The 23,773-nt window shown below is 35.6% G+C and overlaps 1 protein-coding gene across 3 annotated transcripts in view; it reads right to left on the reverse strand.

Moving 5' to 3' along the window:
* Positions 1 to 5,890: 5,890 nt before the first annotated feature.
* drosha (drosha ribonuclease type III) overlaps positions 5,891 to 23,773 on the reverse strand; it is a 130,673-nt gene continuing 112,790 nt past the window's right edge. For all 3 annotated transcript variants that reach the window (NM_001113680.1, XM_031903195.1, XM_031903197.1), the window contains 8 exon segments: positions 5,891 to 6,303; positions 6,677 to 6,723; positions 7,680 to 7,772; positions 8,442 to 8,545; positions 8,993 to 9,075; positions 11,607 to 11,748; positions 15,606 to 15,711; positions 18,666 to 18,823. In NM_001113680.1, the coding sequence (NP_001107152.1) occupies positions 6,185 to 6,303; positions 6,677 to 6,723; positions 7,680 to 7,772; positions 8,442 to 8,545; positions 8,993 to 9,075; positions 11,607 to 11,748; positions 15,606 to 15,711; positions 18,666 to 18,823 (852 nt within the window). In that variant the 3' untranslated portion in view covers positions 5,891 to 6,184.

Genomic DNA, 23,773 nt, shown 5'->3' on the forward strand with positions numbered 1-23,773 from the left:
ATAAATAGGCCCCTAAAAGTTTATTTATAGGTGACAAGATAGAGTGACTCTATCCACATTCATTTAGTCAAACTGGACATTATAATAGTCTTCTGCTTTGCTGTTCTAATTTTTTTGTTTAAAACGTATTCATCAGATATTGTAAATGACAGAAGAATATACTGAAGGGTCACTATAGATTGTAAGACGTTACTCCAAATTTACTCACCAATGATACTACAGTAATACAAAGAAAAATGAAGAAAACATAAATGCATAAAACTTAAGATGGAGCTAGTCAGGAAAAATCTTGGGGCAAACCACTAAGGCAATAACTGCATACATACTTTGGTGTGGTCTGAATAATATTCAAGATTGACAGCTGAAAAGCCCCAGTCAGATAAAAATCTGCCCATGGCCAACTTAACAGACAAATGTATGGGCAAGTTTACTTTGGAATTGACGTCCCTGTAGTGCAGTAGCAAATAAAACATGTATAAAAGTCTTAAAATGATATATTCTACAATATTTTTATTTTAGGGTCCTCCTGAAGAATTATTTTAAGATCTCGATGAAGCAAGTTATGTGTAGGAGGAAGAAATATCTGTTCTTTTTTTGTGACAGATTGAGATCTAAAGCTGAAAAGCTTAAATTCTGTGTATTTTAAATAGTTTTACTCCTTTAAGTATATGAATTAGACATCAGGACAATGCACAGATTCATATGGAGCTTGTTTTATACAGAAATTCTAGTTACATGGAAGATAAAGGCAATAGAGGAAACAGCTTGCGCTGAACATTATTTTGTGCCTACTGTATTTCATTTTTCTTGGAATAGACTGGACAAAAGTTTAGTTTTGCAACGTCCTGTTTTTTTAGAGCGATCAGAATAGTGCTCTATTTAGGAAAAAAAATCACTAACTCGTTGTTATGTCGCCACTGGTACCCTGGGCTGGTGTTCCTGTTACCAGAAAACTGCAACAGCCTTGGGTACTTGTGAGCGAGCATCATGGTGGGAGCATCATTTTGTTTCTTTCTTCTTTGAATCAAGCGTGCATGCGCAGAAGAGTGAAAAGCCAAACTTAAAGCAAGCAAGCTGTTTTATTTCACTCTGTGTATCGGCCCAGGGCCACTGAACAATGAAGCGGAATAAAACACTTGCACTGTGCATTTGCTCAGAAGTATCCAGACCGGAGCATTTTTCTGAGGCAAAGATCTATTCCTATATATATATAAGGAGAGGGCACACACCACCAAAACAAAAGCTGCCTGGGTGCCGGGTAAGGTAGCCACCATTAAAGATTTTTTTTAATTTTTTCTGCAAATCCTTTGAGTGTGTGAGTGTGTATGTATGTATGTATACTGGGGTTTGCTTGGAGGGATTGAACTAACATATTTACATAGAGTTGAAAAAAGTCCATCAAGTTCAACCCTTCCAAGTAAACTGAGCACACACAACCTATATTTACCAATGTACACACTCACATACATAAACTATATTACAACCACTAATACTAACTGCAGATATTAGTATCACAATAGCCTTGGATATTTCAGTCATGGCCCAAATTGTTGGCACCCCAGAAATTTTTCCAGAAAATCAAGTATTTCTCACAGAAAAGTATTGCAATAACATTTGTTTTACTATACACATGTTTATTCCCTTTGTGTGTATTGTAACAGAACCAAAAAGGGAAGAAAAAAAGCAAATTGGACATAATTTCACACAAAACTCCAGAAATGGGCTGGTCAAAATTATTGGCACCCTTAACTTAATATTTTGTATAACCATCAATAAGCTTCTTACACCTCTCACCGGGTATTTTGGACCACTCTTCCTTTGCAAACTGCTCCAGGTCTCTTATTGGAAGGGTGCCTTTTCCCAACAGCAATTTTAAGATCTCTCCACAGATGTTCAATGGGATTTAGATCTGGACTCATTGCTGGCCACTTCAGAACTCTCCAGCGCTTTGTTGCAATCCATTTCTGGGTGCTTTTTGATGTATGTTTGGGGTCATTGTCCTGCTGGAAGACCCAAGATCTCGGATGCAAACCCAGCTCTCTGACACTGGGATCTACAGTGCGACACAAAATCCTTTGGTAATTCTCAGATTTCATGATGCCTTGCACACATTCAAGGCACCCAGTTCCAGAGGCAGCGAAACAACCCCAAAACATCATTTAACCTCCACCACATTTCACTGTAGGTACTGTGTTATTTTCTTTGTAGGCCTCATTGCGTTTTCGGTAAACCAAAAAGCTCTTGGTCTCATCTGCCCACAAGACATTTTCCCAGAAGGATTGTGTCTTACTCAAGTACATTTTGGCAAACTGCAGTCTTGCTTTTTTATGTCTCTGTGTCAGCAGTGGAGTCCTCCTGCCATGGCGTTTCATTTCATTTAAATGTCGACGGATAGTTCGCGCTGACACTGATGCTGCCTGAACCTGCAGGACAGCTTGAATTTCTTTGGAACTTGTTTGGGGCTGCTTATCCACCATCCGGACTATCTTGCGTTGCAACCTTTCATCAATTTTTCTCTTCCGTCCAAGCCCAGGAAGATTAGCTACAGTGCCATGGGCTGCAAACTTCTTGATAATGTTGCACACTGTGGACAAATGCAAATTTAGATCTCTGGAGATGGACTTGTAACCTTGAGATTGTTGATATTTTTCAACAACTTCTCAAGTCCTCAGACAGTTCTCTTCTCTTTCTGTTGTCCATGCTTAGTGTGGTACACACAGACACACAATGCAAAGACTAAGGGGCACATTTACTAATCCACGCGTAATCCAAGCGTATTTTCCGCGACTTTTTTTTATGTACCTTGCGTGAATTTTTCGTACTCTTCGACAAAATTTGTGCGACAAAATCGTATTGTCGTGCCGAGTACGAAAGTTTTGGATTCATTCAAGCTTCGGTATCGTGACTTTCCTTGGACCAGGTTGGAGCTGCAGAGTGCCATCGATTCCTGGCTTCCAAAATCATGCACAGAAGGATCAAAGTCAGAAAAGTTTTCCTGCATTTTATGATCATTCGGTATGAAAATTTTGTGACTTTCGAATTGCCAATATGATATTATCGTGACTTATACGATTTTTCTCTAAGCATATTCGTGATATTTGCGATCTTAAGAAATTATTGTATCCAATCCGAATTTATCCCATTTGGGATTCGAACTCGTGATTTCATGAATCTGGCCCAAAGTGAACTTCTCTCCTTTTTATCTGCTTTCAGGTGTGATTTTTATATTGCCCACACCTGTTACTTGCCCCAGGTGAGTTTAAAGGAGCATCACATGTTTGAAACAATCTTATTTATCCACAATTTTGAAAGGGTGTCGATAATTTTGTCCAGCCCATTTTTGGAGTTTTGTGTGACATTATGTCCAATTTGCTTTTTTTCCTACCTTTTTTTTTGTTCTGTTCCAATACACACAAAGGTAATAAACATGTGTATAGCAAAACATGTGTTAGTGCAATACTTTTCTGTGAGAAATACTTGATTTTCTGGAAACATTTCTGGGGTGCCAACAATTTGGGCCATGACTGTATAGTTAATAATAATAATAATAATACTGTGACAGTATACTTAAGAACTCATCCATGCTCCTCTTAAAGGCATTATTAAATAATAAACCAAGAGACTAATGGGCTATATAATGTATATTTAATAATTACTTACGAGTCAAGTGCATTGGATACATTTAAATGTATACAAACTGCTGACAGCAGTAACTTTAGTAGCCCCCAGATGAAGCAAAATGACAGTATTGTGTATGGTCTCAACATTGGCCAAATGTGCCTGACAGTTGTTTTATACTTACGCATTATCCATAATAATTTTGGGCATAATCTGTTATTATCACTGACAGACTCTACAATGACTAGTTCTAAATTTTCTTACCATAAAAATATGTTTATTAACAAATAGCTTGACAAACCTGCTTAAAACTGCCACAATCACAAGCAAATAGTCACTCACTTTTAAGACTAGAATCAAATGTTTTAAAATAAATGAAGGAAAGAAAGAAAATATACACCACCAACATAATCTCTTTGCCTCCCAGTAGTGAAGTTAAAGGGATTCTGTCACGGGAAAGCACTTTTTTTTCGTTACAAAATGAATCATTTAATAGCACTCCTCCAGCAGAATACATTAAAATCCACTTTTCAAAGGAGCAAACAGATTTTTTTTACATTTAATTTTGAAATATTCTTAGTTTCCCAAGTGCTCTCAGCCATGTGACTTGATAAACGCTGATAACTCTGCTCTGATAAACATTAGTCACTCTTTACTGCGCTGCAAGTTGCAGTGAAATCACCCCCCCCCAGCAGATCAGGAGAACAATGGAAAAGCAGCAAGATAACATCAACCCGACACCTGTATTGCTAAAAATACTTCCATGCCCAACCTAATGGTAGCTATAACAGCACTTAATGGTAAAAATCCAAGTCTGACTCACCCAATTCATGACTCCTCCAGCTACACTGAGTAACAGAAACAATAGCTAATCTGAAAGCAGTTCTAATGTGTAGTGCTTGCTCTTTCTGAAAGCTCAGGATTTAGCACAATGCACTGAGATGGCTGCCTACACACCAATATTACAACTAAAAAAAAATATATATTTTTTAGTTTAAGAATACAAATTTAAATAGTAGGATGAATTATTTGTAATGTACACAGTGTGATTTAGTAATAAAAACTACACCATAAAAAATCATCACAGAAACCCTTTAAACACCCAGCCCAACTCTAGCTGCTGAGCGCAATGCACATTCAGTTATTAAGCTAGAACCTAAATACAATTACCTTCTTTAATGTAAATGAAGGCAGATAATAAAAACTGCGACACAATCCACATTTATTATCTTTTCTGAAACATAATATACTTAATGGCACTTAAATTTGTAGTGAATCAGCAATTTGTTTATATCTATTTATTACAAATTAGAAAATATTAGTAAAGACCTGATTGGCTGTATCAAACAACTACACTACTTCAGTTTAGCACCTATTGTAATAAATCAACCTTTCAATCTTTAAAAGTAGCACTTTCTGTGGCATAGATACAATGTTTTATTTCACATTCATTATTAGGAACATAAAAAATCATGCCATATGTGTTTCAGAACATCTCTATTTAAGCATTACAGGTCTACAGATAGAACAGCCTTTAGTTAGCTTCTGGCACAAACTGTAACTGTAAAACAAACCAGTAATTAGGCAAGGAATGAAGAGGGAGTATCCCCAATATATTAATATATATTCAGAAGTCTTATGTAAATTTTATTTAGCTGCAAAGGGGTTGAAAGCATATGATTTTACAGATAAAATATTATAAGAAATATGATATATTTCACAGTTTATTGTTATATGGAATTTGTGGTTGGGGAAATCTAGCCAAAAGCATGTTCCTATACATGTAATATATGGGTGGATTGCTTCATGTATCAATTAGACATTCACTTATGTGGGATTATATTATGTTCAAACAAGGCCTTGTGGCTAAGAATCGGTAATAATAAATATAAGAAGTGAAAACTATACCACTGAATACTTGTCTATTACTTTATAGTTAATGGTGGCCATAACTTTTAAACCTTTACATGACATACAGTAGATATTTAAAACATTAATACATACAAAAAATGTTCCAGTCAAAATCATCCCTACTCTGTTATCTAATATACTCCTTGTTATTTGGAGCTTTTCATATTTTTTTATGGGATTAAAATATGGCTGTCCCACATTACCATATAAAGAATAGGCTCCCTTTGGGTACACCATGTTCAAAGCAATATCCTAATATAATAGTATCATGGGCTAGACTGGTCTAGAGCTATAATAATGCACTGTGACACTACCCTTATACATGTACATTATAATCTGAATAAATAGGAGACAACCAATCTTTTATTACACACCTGCCATTTATTTTATAAAAACAATATAATAAAAACAATAATTTACTAAAGTATTTAAATAAAAAGAAAATAGCTCAGCTATGGATAAAATCCACTAAAATGTGACAAGTTAAAAAAAAAAAAAAAAAAAAAAGACACCTAAAACAAAACAAAAAAAGATGCATGATTTATCTTGTGTTTCCCCAGACACAGCTGGACATGTATCTAAACCCACACGAAGGACCGGATTGCATGGCAGCTGTCCCCAGTGAGTTGGATGGATACTATAAGAGCGCCAGGCTTTATTTTCTCATCTCTTCTGCTAATTCCTGCTGCTCCTTCTCCAACCTGAGTTCTATCAATTCCTGCCTATACTTCCGTTCGATAAAGCGCTTCTGATGAGCCATCTGGGGGAAGTTATCTGCAGAAAGAATGACATCAGTTGGGTTATGTTTTCTATGCCTTGCCCATTGCTGTGTAAAGAATGGAGGGGGGGGGGGGGGGTAAGAGTCAGAACAGAGCTGACTGTGCCGAGCATTGATGTAACCCCTTAAATAAATACTAACTAGCCTAATACTGAAAATGTATTTTTTCAAGAAATGTCTCAGTCTGCAGTGTCAGAAATAAAATCTGTCCCCATCATATTTGTGCAAGCAGTTCAAACTGTCAATATGTCTGCAGAGATGAAACTGCTTGAAGTGCATTAAAAGTCCATATTGACAGATTCTAACCAGCAAAAAGGGAAATGTATCGGAATAGAAAAAAAGAAAAGAAAGAAAAGAAAATCATCTTACATTTCTCCAGCGCATCCATTGCTGCACCCATTTCAGCTTGCTGAATACTGCAGAAAAAAGGAAGGGAAAAAAAACTCCTATTAACCTAATTACCACATTCAGCTTTAACAGTGCTCTTAAATCCTTTTAAGCGACAATAAGACAGGAAAATGAGAACGAGACAGTATTTCTTGAGGGTCTTTAAAAATGAAAAGAAAATTTTACAACTGCTTTTTTTTTCTAAAACTTTCAGCTTTTTTTTCTAACATAGTATTTATTCACTTTTTGTGTCACTTATAATTCAGCTCCATTATATTTAACCCCTTTTGTGACTGGCTATGACACAATTTTGTTAACTGGAAAATCTCCTAAATGGATTACACCACCAATATTCTATGTTTCTGAATATATACGCTGTATATATATATGCTGGATGGATATGTTTGTATGAAATGCTTAAAGATGCAAATCCCTTAAAACAAACACACACCTGGCTAGAGAGAGAAAATCTAATCCTGTTTGCAAAACTGCTGTATAGGTCAATTCATCTAATTACCTGCTCATCATTCAAACATAATGACAGGAGTGCCCTTAATATACACCAAAAAGAGCAACAAAATACGTGTGCAGAATTCTTGTTAATGATATTCATTCCGGAAGGTTAGAAAACATTTCTGACAATTCAGTCACAGATGGGTAACATTGGGAGCTGTCAAAGTGCACAAGGTAGGGGGGATAATAAAATGGATTTTCTGTCAACCTTTTCCTTAAATATGTCATGTCATTGCTGGAATGTATATGGCTTTGCCCAAATGTTTGTAATAAACTGACAATGATGTACACGCCTAATTACAGGAGAGTTTCAAAACAAACAAGAAAAACCTTCATTTTCTGTTCTGTATATCTCACGAGATGGTAAATAGTTAGATTAGTATAGTATTTAAAGAACCCAATTACTATGTGAACTCCCCAACCCCCACACTAATTTAATTGGGTAAACATAAGAAAAAAGCTTTAACTATACCTGGGGCCTTTACCACAGCCAATTCTTTCTCCTTTGAAATATACAGCAACTGTGTACGTTCGAGCATGGGAGGGTCCTACTGTTTGTAGTGTTCTAAAACAACAAAACAAATATAAATATAAAGAGAGAGAGAGTGCCGCACACGCTCAGGGACTTGGTGCAAAAGAAAAAAAAAAAGTTTATTGAAAAAATTCCAACATTTCGAGTACAAACAGTACTCTTCTTCAGGGAAAAACCAACAGACTGAATACCAATGCACAATTTAAGTACCCTTCCATAAAAATGCCGCCAAAAAGTGACCGTGGTAACCATAGCAACCACTGTAAACAAACAGCATGGAGAAAAGAAGCAAAAAGTAATAGTAAAATGGAGTGAAAACAGTTGAAACTATAGCGTTAAAAGTGTTGCAGTTAAGTGTAAGTGGTTATAAGGTTTTGACATATGTATCAAGTGAAATAATTTTGCAAGAAGTATCTAAACATTAAAGTATAGGGAATTAGTTTCACACGACATATCAGGGACAAACAGAGCAACAACAGCAGGACTGTAACAGTGTGTGGTCTCTTAACCTTCATTTGGAGCGAATTGCGTCACTTGCACGAGCAGTGCCCAATCATGGACGCACCAAGTCAAAAAATTACACAGGACAAGTGCTACTTAACGGGCGTGCGGAGTGGTTTATAGATATATTGGTTGGGAACAAAAAAAAGTTGTTATGAGCATTTGCATTTGAAAATAATGTAATGCATGAAAAGGCCATACTTGTACAGAGGGATATCTGGCTCTTTGCCTTCTGTTCTTAGAGTGAGGCAGCACTGCTGAAGTTGAGACTTTGGATCATTCCAGTCTTGATTCAATATGAACTCCTTAATTTAAAAAACACAAAAATTAATTGAAATTATTTAGTTTTAAAGGCTAATTTGAGGTATAGGAAAATAAAAGCAATTGCTTAGCACTATAACTCACCCCTTGACAATGCTGAATTCTGAAAATAAAGCGAACACTAATAGCAAAACTGGAAAAGGATATTTATGCATTACATAAATTCTGCAGGTCCCTGTTGCTTCTAAATTAGTCTATAATGCTGAAGTGCTGAACCAGTAACTTATAAAGAACTTTCCTTAATCCATTACAGTACAGAGGAGGCATCGTGCTTGGAATCTCTAGCGGATTTCTTAAAGTGCAGGTAGTTAACCTTAAATCATCTAATAAAGAAAAGCAAACAATATGTTGCAAAAAGCCTACCAGAGGTTTTCTGCACACTTTCAGACGTATAAAGGTAGTCAGGCATCAGGGCTATAAACTGAATTTACCTTCAGTCGTGGAAAGAAGCAAACATTCATAAACGTGTGGACATATTCCAGGTCCTTATCAATATAAAGGGCAGCGATAAAGGCTGCAAGAAAAACAGATGGGTTAATATTGCTTCTCCAGCTTGCTCTGGAAACCAATAAAACAAAGAAAGCCCAAAACACTTTTTAGGTGATGTGAAGCTGTTAGTGGCATTAAAAGCCTGCAGACACATAACTACACAAAGTTACTGCTAAGTAGTTAAGGGAATGGGAAAGGTTGGTGACTGGAACCGAGAGTACTGTTATTTTTCAGACATATAAAAGCATTGTAATATTAAATATGTATGCAGGAGGCATCGGTGCACTCTGAAAATATGCTGCTGTTCATTACATGGTACGGTCTAATTCTTTTCAAATTGCTTCATTTTACATGGAGACAGGCACTACAAGTTTGTTATTACCAAACATTTATTATGCAGTATTTGGGCTTAGAATGCCATCCCTCATGAAATGCATTAACTCTTCTAGATGAGCCATGCAATCTATTAAAGGGATAAAGTACCAAATTTCCTAATAGGTTATTCTGTTCTTTTTATTTTACTTAAATTGGTAGTACAGTACATGGAAATAAGGAATTTATTTTCTTAGAATATACACAGTTAAATATATTGGTAATGTTATACTTCCTGCCTTGAAAGGGACGTCCTCCACAGAAGGCATCCCTAGTGGCCAAAAATACATGGCCAAGTTCTAATAAAGCCTACCAATTAAATATTATCTGAGACAGGCATATCTTGTACAAAAATGTATTAAAGCAAACAGCCTAAAAAAGTTATAAACACAAAACACAATCAGCTGATATTTTACTGGTAAGAGAAAATAAATTGAAGATGGCCTCTGCTTATAAACAAGGATGATCTCCCTTTCAAATGTATTAAATGAATAAATCACTTATGGCATGTACAGCTGAGGTAAGCATTGCAGTCTCACTGCTAAGTACCTATGACTGATAGCAGACATGACATACCATGACATTCACACTCAGGAGATGCTCTATGGACTCAAAGTGTCATTTCATAAATCTAAAATCTATACTCCCATAGTACACTCCCATGTATGTGAAGAACAGACTGTCAAATAATTTTCATTTGGTGATTTCCAAAGTACTTCTTCCTTAACCACTATGTAAAGCAGATGAATACAGTACACAAAGTAAGAAGTTGATTAGATACCACGGGCCATTTAGAGGCCTCATGTACACAGATATAAACATAAACACATGCCCCTGTTTCATATCTACGCCGTTTTGGTAAGAGTGTACAATAACCTTACAGCCATAACCTGTCTCAAGTACACCAAATAACAGATTATTTCCTTTTTCTCTGCAACAATAAAACAGTACAGGCATGGGACCTGTTATAAAGAATGCTTGAGACTTGGGGCTTTCCAGATAAGGGATCTCTATACCTTAAGTCTACTAAAAAATCATTTAAACATTAAACCTTTAGGGTTTGCCTCCAATAAACATTAAACCCAATTGTTTTGCCTCCAATAAAGGGTTAATTTTATCTCAGTTAGAACCAAGTACAAGGTACTGAGAAAAGTGAAATCATTTTTTAAAAAATGAATTATTTGACTAAAATTAAGTCTATGGAAGATGGCCTTCCCTTAATTCAGAACTTTCTGGATAACAGGTTTCCAGATAATTGATCCCATACCTGTATCTTGTACTTGATTTTAACTAAAATTAATTAATCCTTATTGGTGACAAAACATTCCTACTGGGTTTATTTACATTTTTTAGTAGACTTTAGTAAACTGTTAAGCATGATGGTGGAAATATTATGGCTTGGGCTGATTTGCTGCATCATGATCTGGGCAATTCACTATTACAGAAATGACTATGAATTCTTCATTGTACTAGTAGATGCTGTGGATAGTGTGAAAAAATCTGTCAGAAAATATTCCAGTAATTCAATCAAGGAATAGGTTAAAGGGAAAAAAAAAGAAAAAGAAATGAAGGGTTCTGGAATGGCCAACAAAAGCCCAGATATAAATGAAATGCTGTGGGGTATTTTAAAATGGGCTTAGCATGCATAACAGCTCTAAAACATCACACAGCTGAAACATTCTTTAAGAAAGAGTAGGAAAAACTGGGAACTGGTAAGCAGTTATTTGCAATGCCTACTTGAGGTTGTTTCTGCCAAAGGGAACAAAAGCATGCTTACTTTTTCTTCATAAACTATGTTTATATTTTTGGAATTAAGATCAAATATTTACATGTCCACATAATATGTTACAAAAGAATATGTTTGTATTACTTTTGGGGTGTGCTTACTTTTGTACATGATTTAAAATAAATGATTTAAGGTTTTTTTTTTTTTTTTTAAATATTCTCTCATATGGGACCACAAATTGTTGGAAGGCTATATTTCTGGCTTCCAGTAAGCACAAACACTTTGCTATATAAGAAGTAATGGACATTTCTTTTTAATATGTGCAATAAGGAGAAAACACAGACGGATAAAAGCTTTGGGATTATTGCTTTCGAGTCAGATTATAGCTGTTGTAAAGACATTAGTTTGTTCAGCATATATCTAAAACTATTATTTGGGATAAATACATGTCTACATACATTCTAATAAATCAGCCAAAGTCTTTGTGCGGAGCACCACTGGTCTCTTAGTCTTGTCATTTGTGATGGCAAACTCTTGCATGCCAAGTTCCTCTGCTACTTTTGCTTGAGTCCTGTTGTTCACCAAGGAGCTACGTAGCAGCTGTAAAAAGATAAATTAAACACATTGAAAGGAAGTAAGGAAGGGCATAAACATACAGAAACCTGATCCAAAATCCTGACATCTTAGAAAAAAATGAGACCACTTAATATCAGCTTTTAGCATTCTTAAGAGAAAGTACATGTCTCCGTAACTCAGACAAATTTGTGTCTTCTAGCCAAAAGAAACAAAGGAACTAACAAAGCTATCATGGGATGTTAAAGCATTAGCATTTCCTTTAATTTATATATGCTTTCTGGCTTAAATTCCTGCTTTTCTGACAGGCTCATAATTTTTTGCTCTAAACTTTTTGAAGTGCTTTGTAGCACTCAGTTTATATATATATCTTTTATTGTTCCTAAAGCCATTTCCCTTTATTAGATCTGTTCTTCTGGAGCTGTCACTCCTCAAGTGCTTTAGATGAATTAGGGCATCAGGTGGCAAATGAAAGATTAAGGTGCGCTCTGAATAATAAAGGGATTTCTTTTTCAGATCTTACTAAAATCAGTGTTGTGTATGACAAGAGTTATTAATTTCATCTGGAAGAGGTTAACCTTTATAATAACTGCAAATAGCAATATGTTCAAGAAAGAAAAGTATGTGCCCTTCACCTAGACTAGCTTCTTTCAAGTATTAAAAAAATACAATAAATACCACTGATACAAGACAAATGACCAAATAAAACATTTTACAGACACAGTTTATTGTAAGTGTATGTGTTTAAAGAAAAAGGCAAAAACTAAGTAAGCTTTATCAGAAAGGTCTATGTAAATACAGCCAGAAGCACTCACAGTAATGCTGCACTGTATAAAAAGAAACACAGGATTTCTTGTTTCCTTTTTGTAAACATGTTCTTAGGGTATCAGAAAAATCCTTCATTCCTGGGGCCAGAGTCAACAGTTCTCTCCTCGCTCCTGCTCCTCCCTCCCATAAATTCATAAAACTCACTCACCCCCACCCTTAAGAATGTGTAATCTGAGCTATAAGGGCTAAACTGCAGGAAGCTATGAAGACCAAGCTAAAATGGTGCAGCAATCTTTTACAAACAGAGAAAGCTTCTAGGGCTAATTACTCAGGTATGGTAATGCTTTCAGCAGAATAAATATAGCATTCTAGGTGGCACTAATGTGGCTAATCTATTGGCAGTAAAATGCCAAAATGAGTTTCCTTCTCCTTTAAAGCACAGTCTCTGCTGGAAATCTGCTACAGTACACCTTAGGAGCAGGGCATTATATTTTAGAGCAGGCTTTCTCAATAACTGATGCTGTGCTAGTCCCTTAATGTGCTTAACTGGCAGGTACTTGAGTAGTGGTCAGCATTTAGGAAAGTAAAGCTTGGATCTAAGGTTCTATCAAACAGCAGGTTCTATGGCTAAAGCCAAAGTGGTGAATAATTGGTGTAGAGTCTAATCCATTATTCACAAAACCAAAACAAATACAAGAGAAATAATAAAATGCTATCTTCATAAAGGTATTACTCCTTCACTACTATACATATCCTGCATTATTTTAACCCATAACACAAAATACAGCACAAAATCAACTTTTCAAGGGCATTTTTTTTTTGGTGATTGTGACATTTGCTTTCATAAGGCCAATAAGGCCAATAAAATATGGATGTTGGTCCTCCCATTAGCCGTTCAGTAAAAAAAGAACTTTGATTGCATTATACTGATTTAAAAACAGCAATTGACTTTCTACAGTAGAGTAGGTAGAGTAAATTCTGGTAAGGAAACACAGTTTTGCTCCCAATATTTCACAAAATATGGGTTATTCTATATGGGCTTATGTGTATGTCCCCAAAAAAAATGTATATAATATATATATATATATATATATATATATATATATATATATATATATATATATATATATAGATTTTTTGTTATTGTTCTGGGCAATTAAGCATTTTACTATTTTCAAATTATTTAACAACTTGGGTCACATATTCAGTAGAGGGATCATTGCTGAAGTACTGACAAGGATGTTGCTTTAGTGGCTCATCTGCTAAACTAGGACTACCTGACTTTATATAGACAACCTATGTTTATGTGTTTCACGGAATATTAATAATACAAGGCTGATGTTGACCTCTCTATTCATTTAAAGTGGGATAAATATAATCCTTAGACCTATTAGTCCACCAAATACATCACACAATTAAAGGTGTCCAGTGCAACCAACCTGTTTGAACAAAATATAATGCAACTGCCATGGGAAACTAGGCCAACTAACCGTCAGATTTATCATCTGAATTGGTCATTGCCTGTAAAGGAACTGGAAAGGTCCACAGGTTGAGTAGTCATATTAATACAACCATGCCATCAGTGGGTGAAGCCAGACTATACAAAATACTGTCTGATAACACAGATTTCAGTAGATCAAAAATCTAATATAGAGATGATCACAAAAAAGTTTATGTTAATGCCAAAGTTTAATATGCTAATTCAGTTCAGTAGGGAGAATATGGAATTGATACTCTGTCTATTTTATGCATTTCTGAAACTATGTAGAAATAAGAGCTGAAAAGAATTAAAATAAATTGTAAGAATAATATTGAACAATCTTCCAGTCATGTTGATCTAGATGAGGAAAAATACAAACTGAACGGCCCTACAGAACAAATTTGTATGATATTATTCTTGTAAAAAATTGAATAATTTATTCTAGAGCAGGCTAAGCACTAAGAAGTGTTACTTTTGACATTCTCAGATTTTAATTGGTGCTTTTACTTTTTTGAATTAAGTTATTTTTGAAGTTAAAAGACAGTCTTCTTACTTTTGCTGGTGTCACTGCACAAACTTACATCTAGACATGATACACTATTAAGGCATTGTTAAAATGAAATTACAACACATACAGCTGTGCATGAAAAGGAAGAATACAATTTTTTAAAAGAAATAAGAATACATTTCACTGGTACAGCACATTTTTACAGGATCAGAAACACTTTGTGGCTCTACTAATTTGATAGGGGTATATGACATTTATCAACTTTAGCTGTACAAATTTAAAAATATCAAAGGCAAAAAAGGAGTCTGTGTACGTTCCCACAAGAGTGCAATACCTATTAACTCTACATATGATGCACTGTTTACTAGCATGAAGGCACTTTGAATGCACTTGACAATGTGGTACACCTGGATGCCACATATAGAGTTGGAGTATTCCAGTACTTCCAAAGCCTTAGTATTTGCATTGCTTATTACCATATATCCCTTTGCATTCTGTGTACCTTTTGCTTGCAAGTAAATGATAGAGTGAGAATAAGATTGCAAGTATCTGCCTATCTAAAGCACATACATACTGTTACTAAATTGCAGAATCTGAGGGTCCTAATGACTAATTGCTGATGAATATCATACTGTATGTAAACTAGTGAACAAACACATTACACGAGTTTCATTAAAGCCATATGTCCGGAATTTCAAGGAGTGCAACACTGCAGAGGAATACACTTCACAACAACTAGTGAATATATCCTAATATTACTAATATTAATTACTTTAGCTTATTAAAATTTGAGTGATTCATTTGTATTCCACTATGCAAACAAGGCAAATTGCCCTGGCCAAAAATTCCCAGTCCTTATTATACCCATACAACCATAAGCTCAGCACTTCTCACTGATTACATTATTGATTTGTCAGTTCAAAGAAACTACAAATGCATGAAACATCAAACTCATAAATCACTGTGTCATGCTTGTGAAACATATTTTTTAAAATCCCCACAAATCTTTTGCAAGGAGCCATTGTGACAAAGCACCTTGTTCATTTATCAAAGGCGAAATAATTCACTAAATGCCCCACTCCGCCTGTGATGCTTGCCTTCTCAGAGCGTGATTTATGTGGCTCTCACCGTTAAGTGGCCTTCATGATGATCAGGGAAATGTATGAATAAATATTCTGTGGCTACCAGCTGCATTATGGAATCACCCAGGAATTCCATTCTCTGATTGTGGCCTCTGGAGAGAAGAAAAAAGGAAACAAACATTGATACAGGGCGATTAATTATCAGTCAACAAATGCCAAACTAAAATAAAGAACCACACGGAACTCATTTCATTAAGACTCTTATCAGTAGAGAAAACTGGATATAGGATATGTTCAATAAATGCATGAATCATTTAAACCATGTTTGTAAACAAGGATTCTGATGACTAAATTGCATGCTTACAAGATGATATCGGGTGATCAAACTTTATTTTATAATGTTTAGATGTTTCAAGAAAAAGCATAGATAATGAAGATTAGCACCAGTTGGCACATACTACTGCACAGAACCGGCAGATACTTTCAGATCACTGGATCTGGTGTAGCTTTTTTTTTTAAAATGTAATCACCAATTGAATTTAAACATTTTCTGGAAGGTGAAGGCATTAAATATACCATGGGTATTCTGGCAAACTGTTGCTTAGGGAATCAAAAAGGTTCTAGCACTTTCAAGCAGTTTATATTATTATCAATAGGAGGGGACATGAAGAAAACAACTTGTACAATTTCAACCTTAGGGCTTGTGTGTATAGTTAAACACTTGTAAACTGCACTTTTCTTATATGGGATCCCTTATCCAGAAAGTTCCAAATTACGGTAAAGGCCATCGTCCATAGACTCCATTATAAGCAAATAATTCTAATTTTTAAAAATGTTTTCCTTTTTCTCTGTAATAAAAAAAACAGTACCTTATACTTGATCCCAACTAAGATATAATTAAAGGAACAGTAACACCAAAAAATGAAAGAGCTTTAAAGTAATAAAAATTTAATGCACTGGTAAAACTGGTGTGTTTGCTACAGTAACACTACTATAACTTATATAATAAGCTGCTGTGTAGCCACGGGGGCAGCCATTCAAGCTGGAAAAAAGGAGAAAAGGCACAGGTTACATAGCAGATAACAGATAAGCTCTATAGAATACAATAGTGTTTTATCTGTTATCTGCTATGTGCCTGTGCCTTTTCTCCTTTGAATGGCTGCCCCCATGGCTACACAGCAGCTTATTTATATAAATTATAGTAGACTTTCTGAAGTAAACACACAACTTTTACCAGTGCAGGGCAGCAGCACATTATATTTTAGTTACTTTTATACACTTTCATTTTTTGGTGTTACTGTTCCTTTAATACTTACTGGAGGTAAAACAAGCCTATTGGGTTTATTCAATATTTAAATGGTTTTTAGTTATGGAGTTCCAAATTACGGAAAGATCCCTTATCCGGAAAACCCCAGGCCCCGAGCATTCTGGATAACAGGTCTCATACCTGTTCTTTAAACTGTTTTTGCTTATAGGCCTCCTTTAGGAAGCTTTCTTTCTGGGCATGTTTTTAAAGAAACTCTGATTGCTTTACTTGAGTATGTTAATGGTTTCATACGGCAGTGCCAACCTCACACAACACAGCTGGCTCTCATTCACAAACATTTACAGCACTTTTTAGCTTGATCAGGCTCACTTAAAGGGGTTGTTCACCTTTGTACAACATTCAAAAATCTAACAATTCACATTCATAGAACAATCTTTGCCATATACATAGTTAACAAAAATGTGCAGCTGGAGATATTCCCCTCAGAGGTCAAAAATACTTGCTCAAGCACCATTTCAGTTATCAACATCTTCCAGGTAAACTTGCTTTTTGATTTCTACCTGTTATTAACTTGTTTTGTCTCACTCTTTGGCGTTAGTGTGAATCATGGGCAGTACAAATCGTGCAACTGCCGGAAAATGTGAAGAAAGACAATTTCCAGTTGTATCGCAATCCATATGTTTTAGTACCCGAGATTCCCCGGCACTAATGCAAACGTGAGCTAGCAGTACAGACTCTCAATGTTTAAAAATAATCTCTCCATGTGCCATCAGCTGTAGCTTTGCAGTAGCAAGGAAAGTGGTAATGGGGAAATTAGTGGCATGCCATTGGCATGACCAAGCTATATGCCAATTGCTGGCAGAGATATTGTATTTAAATGGCACTTTCCTGTGGAAGCACATATAGAATTGACACAATGTGAGAGTAAGATTTAGGATATAAAATTATACAAGTATTACCATTTCCTTGTATTAATAATACTAATAATAAAAAACACAGAAAGGAAAAATAAGAAGCAAAGTTTAATTCATGCTAAATGGGGCAGTATATGCCTCCTTTTTCCATATTAGTACAATGATTAGGGCTTGTGCTGAACAACAAAGCAAATAAGTAATTAACTAATAAGCCTCTGTTTGAGCCTTTGTGATAATGAGTAGCTCATACACAGGCTGATTAAAGGAGCCTTAAGAAAATCTACCTGATAACATTTGTCTTAAGGTGGCCATACACGGACCGATTTTTTACTTACAAACGACCGATTCCAGAACGATCCGATGGAATCGTTAAGTTATCGTATAGTTGGTGGTGTACGAACGATCGTCGGCCCACTAAACGAGCCGACATTATCGTCCCCAAAATCGATCGGCCAGGTTTAAAAATTTTGGTCGTTTAACGATAAAATCTGCCAGTTGGTGTGAGTGTCAGACATTTGTCTTTCAACGATTGTTCTCTGCGCATGTCACGATTGCCAGCAGCGGAAGTCAACGACATTCGATCGTACGTAGATGTACGATCGTACGTATTTTACGATAATGATGCGAAGAAATCTTTCCCGAATTATCGTTGCCCGTGGATGGCATATCGTATGGGAACTCGATCGCCATACGATCGTTTGTCGATATAATCGTTCATCGCACAACGAGCGAAATCGCCTCGTGTATGGCCACCTTTAGTATTTCTCCGACAGAACAAAAATATATGGTTTCTTTTAAATGCCATGCAAGGGCATAACAGGCAAAAAGCCTTGAAAAGTTTGTATCATTTGAACAGCACAATGCAAAGGACGTTTCACCCAATCTCTTTACACAGCATCTATAAATACATGTCCCTGTTACTTACAAGGTCAGATGGTTAAATCCTACAGTTCTTAAGGTAAAAGCCCGAGCAAGTAGTCGAACATGTGTAAATTCAACTCCAATTGCCTCTTCAAACTTGGTGAGCTTCTTTAGAACTGGGGATGTCTCAATCAGATGCCGATCAGAATTAGACTCCTGGAGCTGAAGAGAAATAAGTACAGACGTGTTTATACAGACTATCAGGATTTATTTATATTTAGTGGCAAGATCTGAATGCGCTCCTTACAAAACTGTAACAAAGAGAGTTAGCATGTTAACGCTGAACAGAATAGCAATAAAATGTCACGCTTACTTCTTTGTTGGATGTTTTATCAATTTGAGACAACATTGGTAATCAATTTTCCCCTGTTGCTTGTCTCACAAGCCAATAGATCACTCGCAATGTTTATTTTCTCTGATTTGAAGTTATTTTTATTACAGGCACAGACTGTATTAATGATATGATGACACCCTGCATGGCTTGTTTTTCTTTTCTTTATAGGATGCCATAATATTTTCATGATTTGTGTAACTGCATATACAGCACAATAGCAAGAGCAAAATAAATGGTGGCTTGCAAACTGGCTGCTAACTAGATTTTTTTATATCAGAATGTGACACTGGCAGCTCACAGCTGAAAATAACCCCAAATGTTACAAAAAAACCCCAGAATGGCTAGGTATATGATTATATGTTGTGGCTGTACTACTGACTTAAATCACTGGCTCATTAATAAGCCTGCTGGTTCACTTCACCCACAAGCTTTTTCAACATGGAATGGGGACACTGCATCTTGAAGAGCAGTTATTGATTAAGGGGGCACATTTTGACAAAAGTTGCTGCCAGTCTTACAGCCCGAAACATAAACAAGTGTATAAGGGTATCATGCCATCAAAGATACATGCATTGTCTATTTACTTGTGAGTAAAATAAGGCTACTCCATTGTTTTATGACAAAAACATTAAATAAACCCAGTAGAATTGCTTTGCAACCAATATGGATTAATGCAGCTTAGGTGCCATCAAGTAATGTTTAAGTATCCCAGGAGATAATTAAAACTAATATCATATGCTTAAAATGTACTCTAAGAAGGATGGTGTTCTTGTAATTAAGGGGGTTTCTGGATACCAGGTTTCAAGATGAGAGATTCCATACTATGACTCCCAGTTAAGTAACTTAGTACCTGTAACAAAATTCAACACATTTTTGGTCAAATCGTGTGTGGTCATCTACACAGTTGGCCAAACAATATTCATCTATTCATTTAGGCTTAAGGCTTAAAAGGGTAGAAGAGAAAAGAATGTGCAATTTCTTTCCCAAGTCTTCACCTATAAGTATATGGCAAAAGAGCTAAGAGTTTCAGTTTGGATGGCCATACAGCTATCCAATATAACCACAGGTTTATTATTATTATTAAAATGAATACAACACCAACATATGCCACAGCTCTGTACAACTGAAGTAGTGTATACATCAACCATACAAATAACTTGCACATATCGATCAATAAAGGAAGCAAAGTGCCCCCCCCACTCATTAGAGCTGACAACTTGAATGATCTGAAAAGACAGAAACAAAGTGCCACATATGTCAAGATAAATGTTTAGTATGTTTGAAATCTGCCAAAATTCTAAATTTGCTATGACGCAATGTGGAGTGACCTTTGTGATGTTCCTGCAGTTCAGAGCTAGAGTGTCAACAGCCCTAGTAGCATGGAGACTCTTGTCCTAACAAGAGGTATTAACTGATGCATTTAATTGCCAATTCAGATAAAATACACAAATGTTAAAGTATGTCTTATGCTTACTTTCCAGTTGAAACGGAGATTGAAACAGGCACATTTAACACACAAGTAGATTTATTTTAGCAAATAACATAACATATGTTGCAAACTATGAAGAGAGGCAGCTATAGAATGCCAGTCAATAATATGTAAAACAATCTATAGTATTGAATTTTACATAAAGAGCAATAAATTAAAATACAGCTTTAAATAGATTTTCATACATATGACATTTTAAATATGAGTCAGTTAGCTTTAGATGTGCTGCAAATAAAAAAAAGAAAGCCTACCATTAAAAGGGCTTTTAAATGTCACAGGTTTTTTCACACCTTTAAATGCTAGAAGGGTAGGTCTGGCACTAAAAACAGCACATGCTACAGTAAGCTGACCATGAGTAATTTTTCAGATAATACTTACTTTCCTTTCCCTTCTGATAACATTTAGCAAGAAAGCACTTATCAAAAAATGCACTACATAATAAACACAGTTATGTATCCATGTAGAGCATGTAGCATAAACTGACCTAAATAGAAATACACTCACAAACAAAATTAGAAAGCATTTCAGACACTGTAGGGGTAGGCTTGGGCCGCTACTTTCCTTTAGTTCTAGCATCTACACCCAATAGGCAGCCTTTGGCCATTTGAGAAATTAATGGAGTCATAGTTGAACAATAGAACTTCATATTGGTTGGTTATACTGGAAGTTTTCTGCTAAAGTGTCTCTATCCGGGCCAAATATCCTTCACAAATCTTGTAAATGTTTTGCAATGGGACAATTTACAAGTGTGATCAACTTAAAGTAGCAATCCAGTGAAACTGGGTAAAATACATAGACAAAATAAAAAAGGTTTTTAATATAGTGACTTGGCGGGGCCATATGGGACATAACTGTGACCTGCGTGCTCACAATCTAACTGAACAGTTATATCCCATGTCCCCCCCCTAAAGAGACAAACATAGAGAGCTGAAAGCAGTTTTCTGGCTCTTATGTTAGACATCTGTCTACTCCAGCCTTTATAAATTTATACATTTTTGCCTAACTATATTAGAAATGTTTTTTTTTGTTGTGAAGTCTATGCATTTTACCCAGTTTTATTTTTACACTGAACTGTTCCTTTAAGTCTAATAAATGAGTGTGTGTGTATATAGATGTATACTGTCCTTTAAGCAAAATATATGAATGGAAGTTTCGGAAAGGTACAGTTAAAAGCAATGCACAGTCAGTAATTTGTGACAGATCCTTTTCAAACAGCAAAGCTACATTCCACCTATAAGCAGAAACCTCAGTAGGAAACAGTGCAAAAGATATAAATGGGATGAAGGCATATCATCCAGAGCCAGTTTAACAACACTGCCACTTCCCACAGCAAGAATGAGTTACTTCGTATCAGGTATACAGCACCCACTGCCTTGCAATGCATTCCATAATACTCAGCAATTAAAGGTGTGAAAAACAAGGGCAAAAAAAGCTCCTTTCATTGTAGGCTTGTTTAATTGTGTAACAGCTAAAATATACTGCGCTAATGTAATTATGTCTTAAGGGTAACATATATGAGAATCTTTTTCAAGGCTGAATTTACTGGGATTATTATAGAAAATTTGTCCTTGCAATCACATTTTTAGATCTGTTAATAACAGTTTATTTTTATTTTCTGTTTGGTGCTTGCTCTTTATAATGCTGGTGAGGACTCAAATTACCAACATAACCTTACAAAAAAATGAGATGTAGCTATATACAGCCTCAAAACATCAGAACAGTTTTAATCAGCCCCTTCCCTTTCGCCTTTCGGTTATGTTCACAACTTGCAAAATGCTTGAAAATTCTGCCAAGGGAATATAGGATTTTGAACAAATTAAGTAGGGTGCACTTTGTGAAAAGTATTTTCAGAAGTGGTGTTGATTTTAAATTCAGCATAGGTTTTTACTTCTCAACTGCATAAAATGAATTGTTTTCAAATAGTACACCACTCATAACAACATTTTTCATTTGCTCTTTGTTTTCTCACATGTAAGCTTTACAATTAACTATTTAATTTTACCCCATTATATTCCCCACTAGCAGATCAGTAAAGCCAAGTTGCTGCTTGTCCAAACATATCCAACTTGGTTTATACATTTTTGAGCAGCAGCTTCACCCCTATTAACGGGGAACTCCGGCTTCTGAACATAAATATGTTAAAGAGCCCCACACAAAAACACAAAAATACCTAATATACCCTGTTCCCTTCAAAAAGTGAGAATAACAAAATCAAGCAGAAATCCAGCTGAAAAACAGTTCTTCTCTTTCTGCATCATTTAAAAACCCAGCGGGGAGGAGGGACTAAAACATTAATGCTACAAATTGTAACTTCTCCACAAACGTCTCAAAGTAGTCAGCCAGATCAGCAGGAGAACAGGGGGCCAGGGTTTAGGTAACTTTTCCAAACCATATTATTGCATTAAAAATCACAAAAAAAGCATATTTTTAATTGATGTATATTGCAACATTGCTTGATATTATGTGTACTTTTAAAAAAAAGCTTAAGTTGTGTTTGTGTGGCATCCCCCTTTAAGCATGCTACATAGAGCTTCACTAAAATCTGTTACAGAGCTTTTATTTGGTTGTGGAATAAAAAGAGCAAAGTGTGGTGTAGGTATAGTTACATATATCATCCAATCAGCAGGTAGCATTACCTGTCAGCTGTTTAAAAGTAAACAACTTAGTGGTAATTATAGCTACTTTTACTTGGGCAATTTTGGTGCTGGTTTAAAACAATATCCTGAAATATTGCCTATAGCAACCTTGTAGCTACAGTCAACCTACAAGTCAGTAAATGAAAGCAAAGATTCTGTGTGAAAACAGTACTGGTGACATTTATCATCTATCATGGTAAATACCAATCACAATATTTAAAAAAAAAAAACCAAAAAAAAAAACCACACACACTTTACTATAAAGTATCACAACTCATTTGTGGCTACGCTAAAGAATACTTGAATGTCCCTTGTATTATGAAATAAGCATTAAGGATAATAGCGAGTTTTATTTATATATACTGGGCCAATTTACATCAGGCCCGTAACCCATAGCAACCAATTAGTGATTAGCTTTTTCTAGCCAGCTGCTAGTAAAACAAAGGAAGTAAACATCTGATTGGTTGCCATGGGTTACTGCCCAGTGTTTATAAATGATCCCAAATAGTCTTGAAAAAAGTACAGTAAATTGGTCTGGATTATTATCATGCCACACTTTCAACAGTGTAGGTGAGGTGCATTTACAGAAACAACAGAAAAAAGGGATGGGCAAAGGCCTCTACAATGTTAACGGTCAGTTATTTTAGATGAGC

The sequence above is a fragment of the Xenopus tropicalis genome, chromosome 6, assembly GCF_000004195.4.
Source record: "Xenopus tropicalis strain Nigerian chromosome 6, UCB_Xtro_10.0, whole genome shotgun sequence".
NCBI lineage: Eukaryota > Metazoa > Chordata > Amphibia > Anura > Pipidae > Xenopus > Xenopus tropicalis.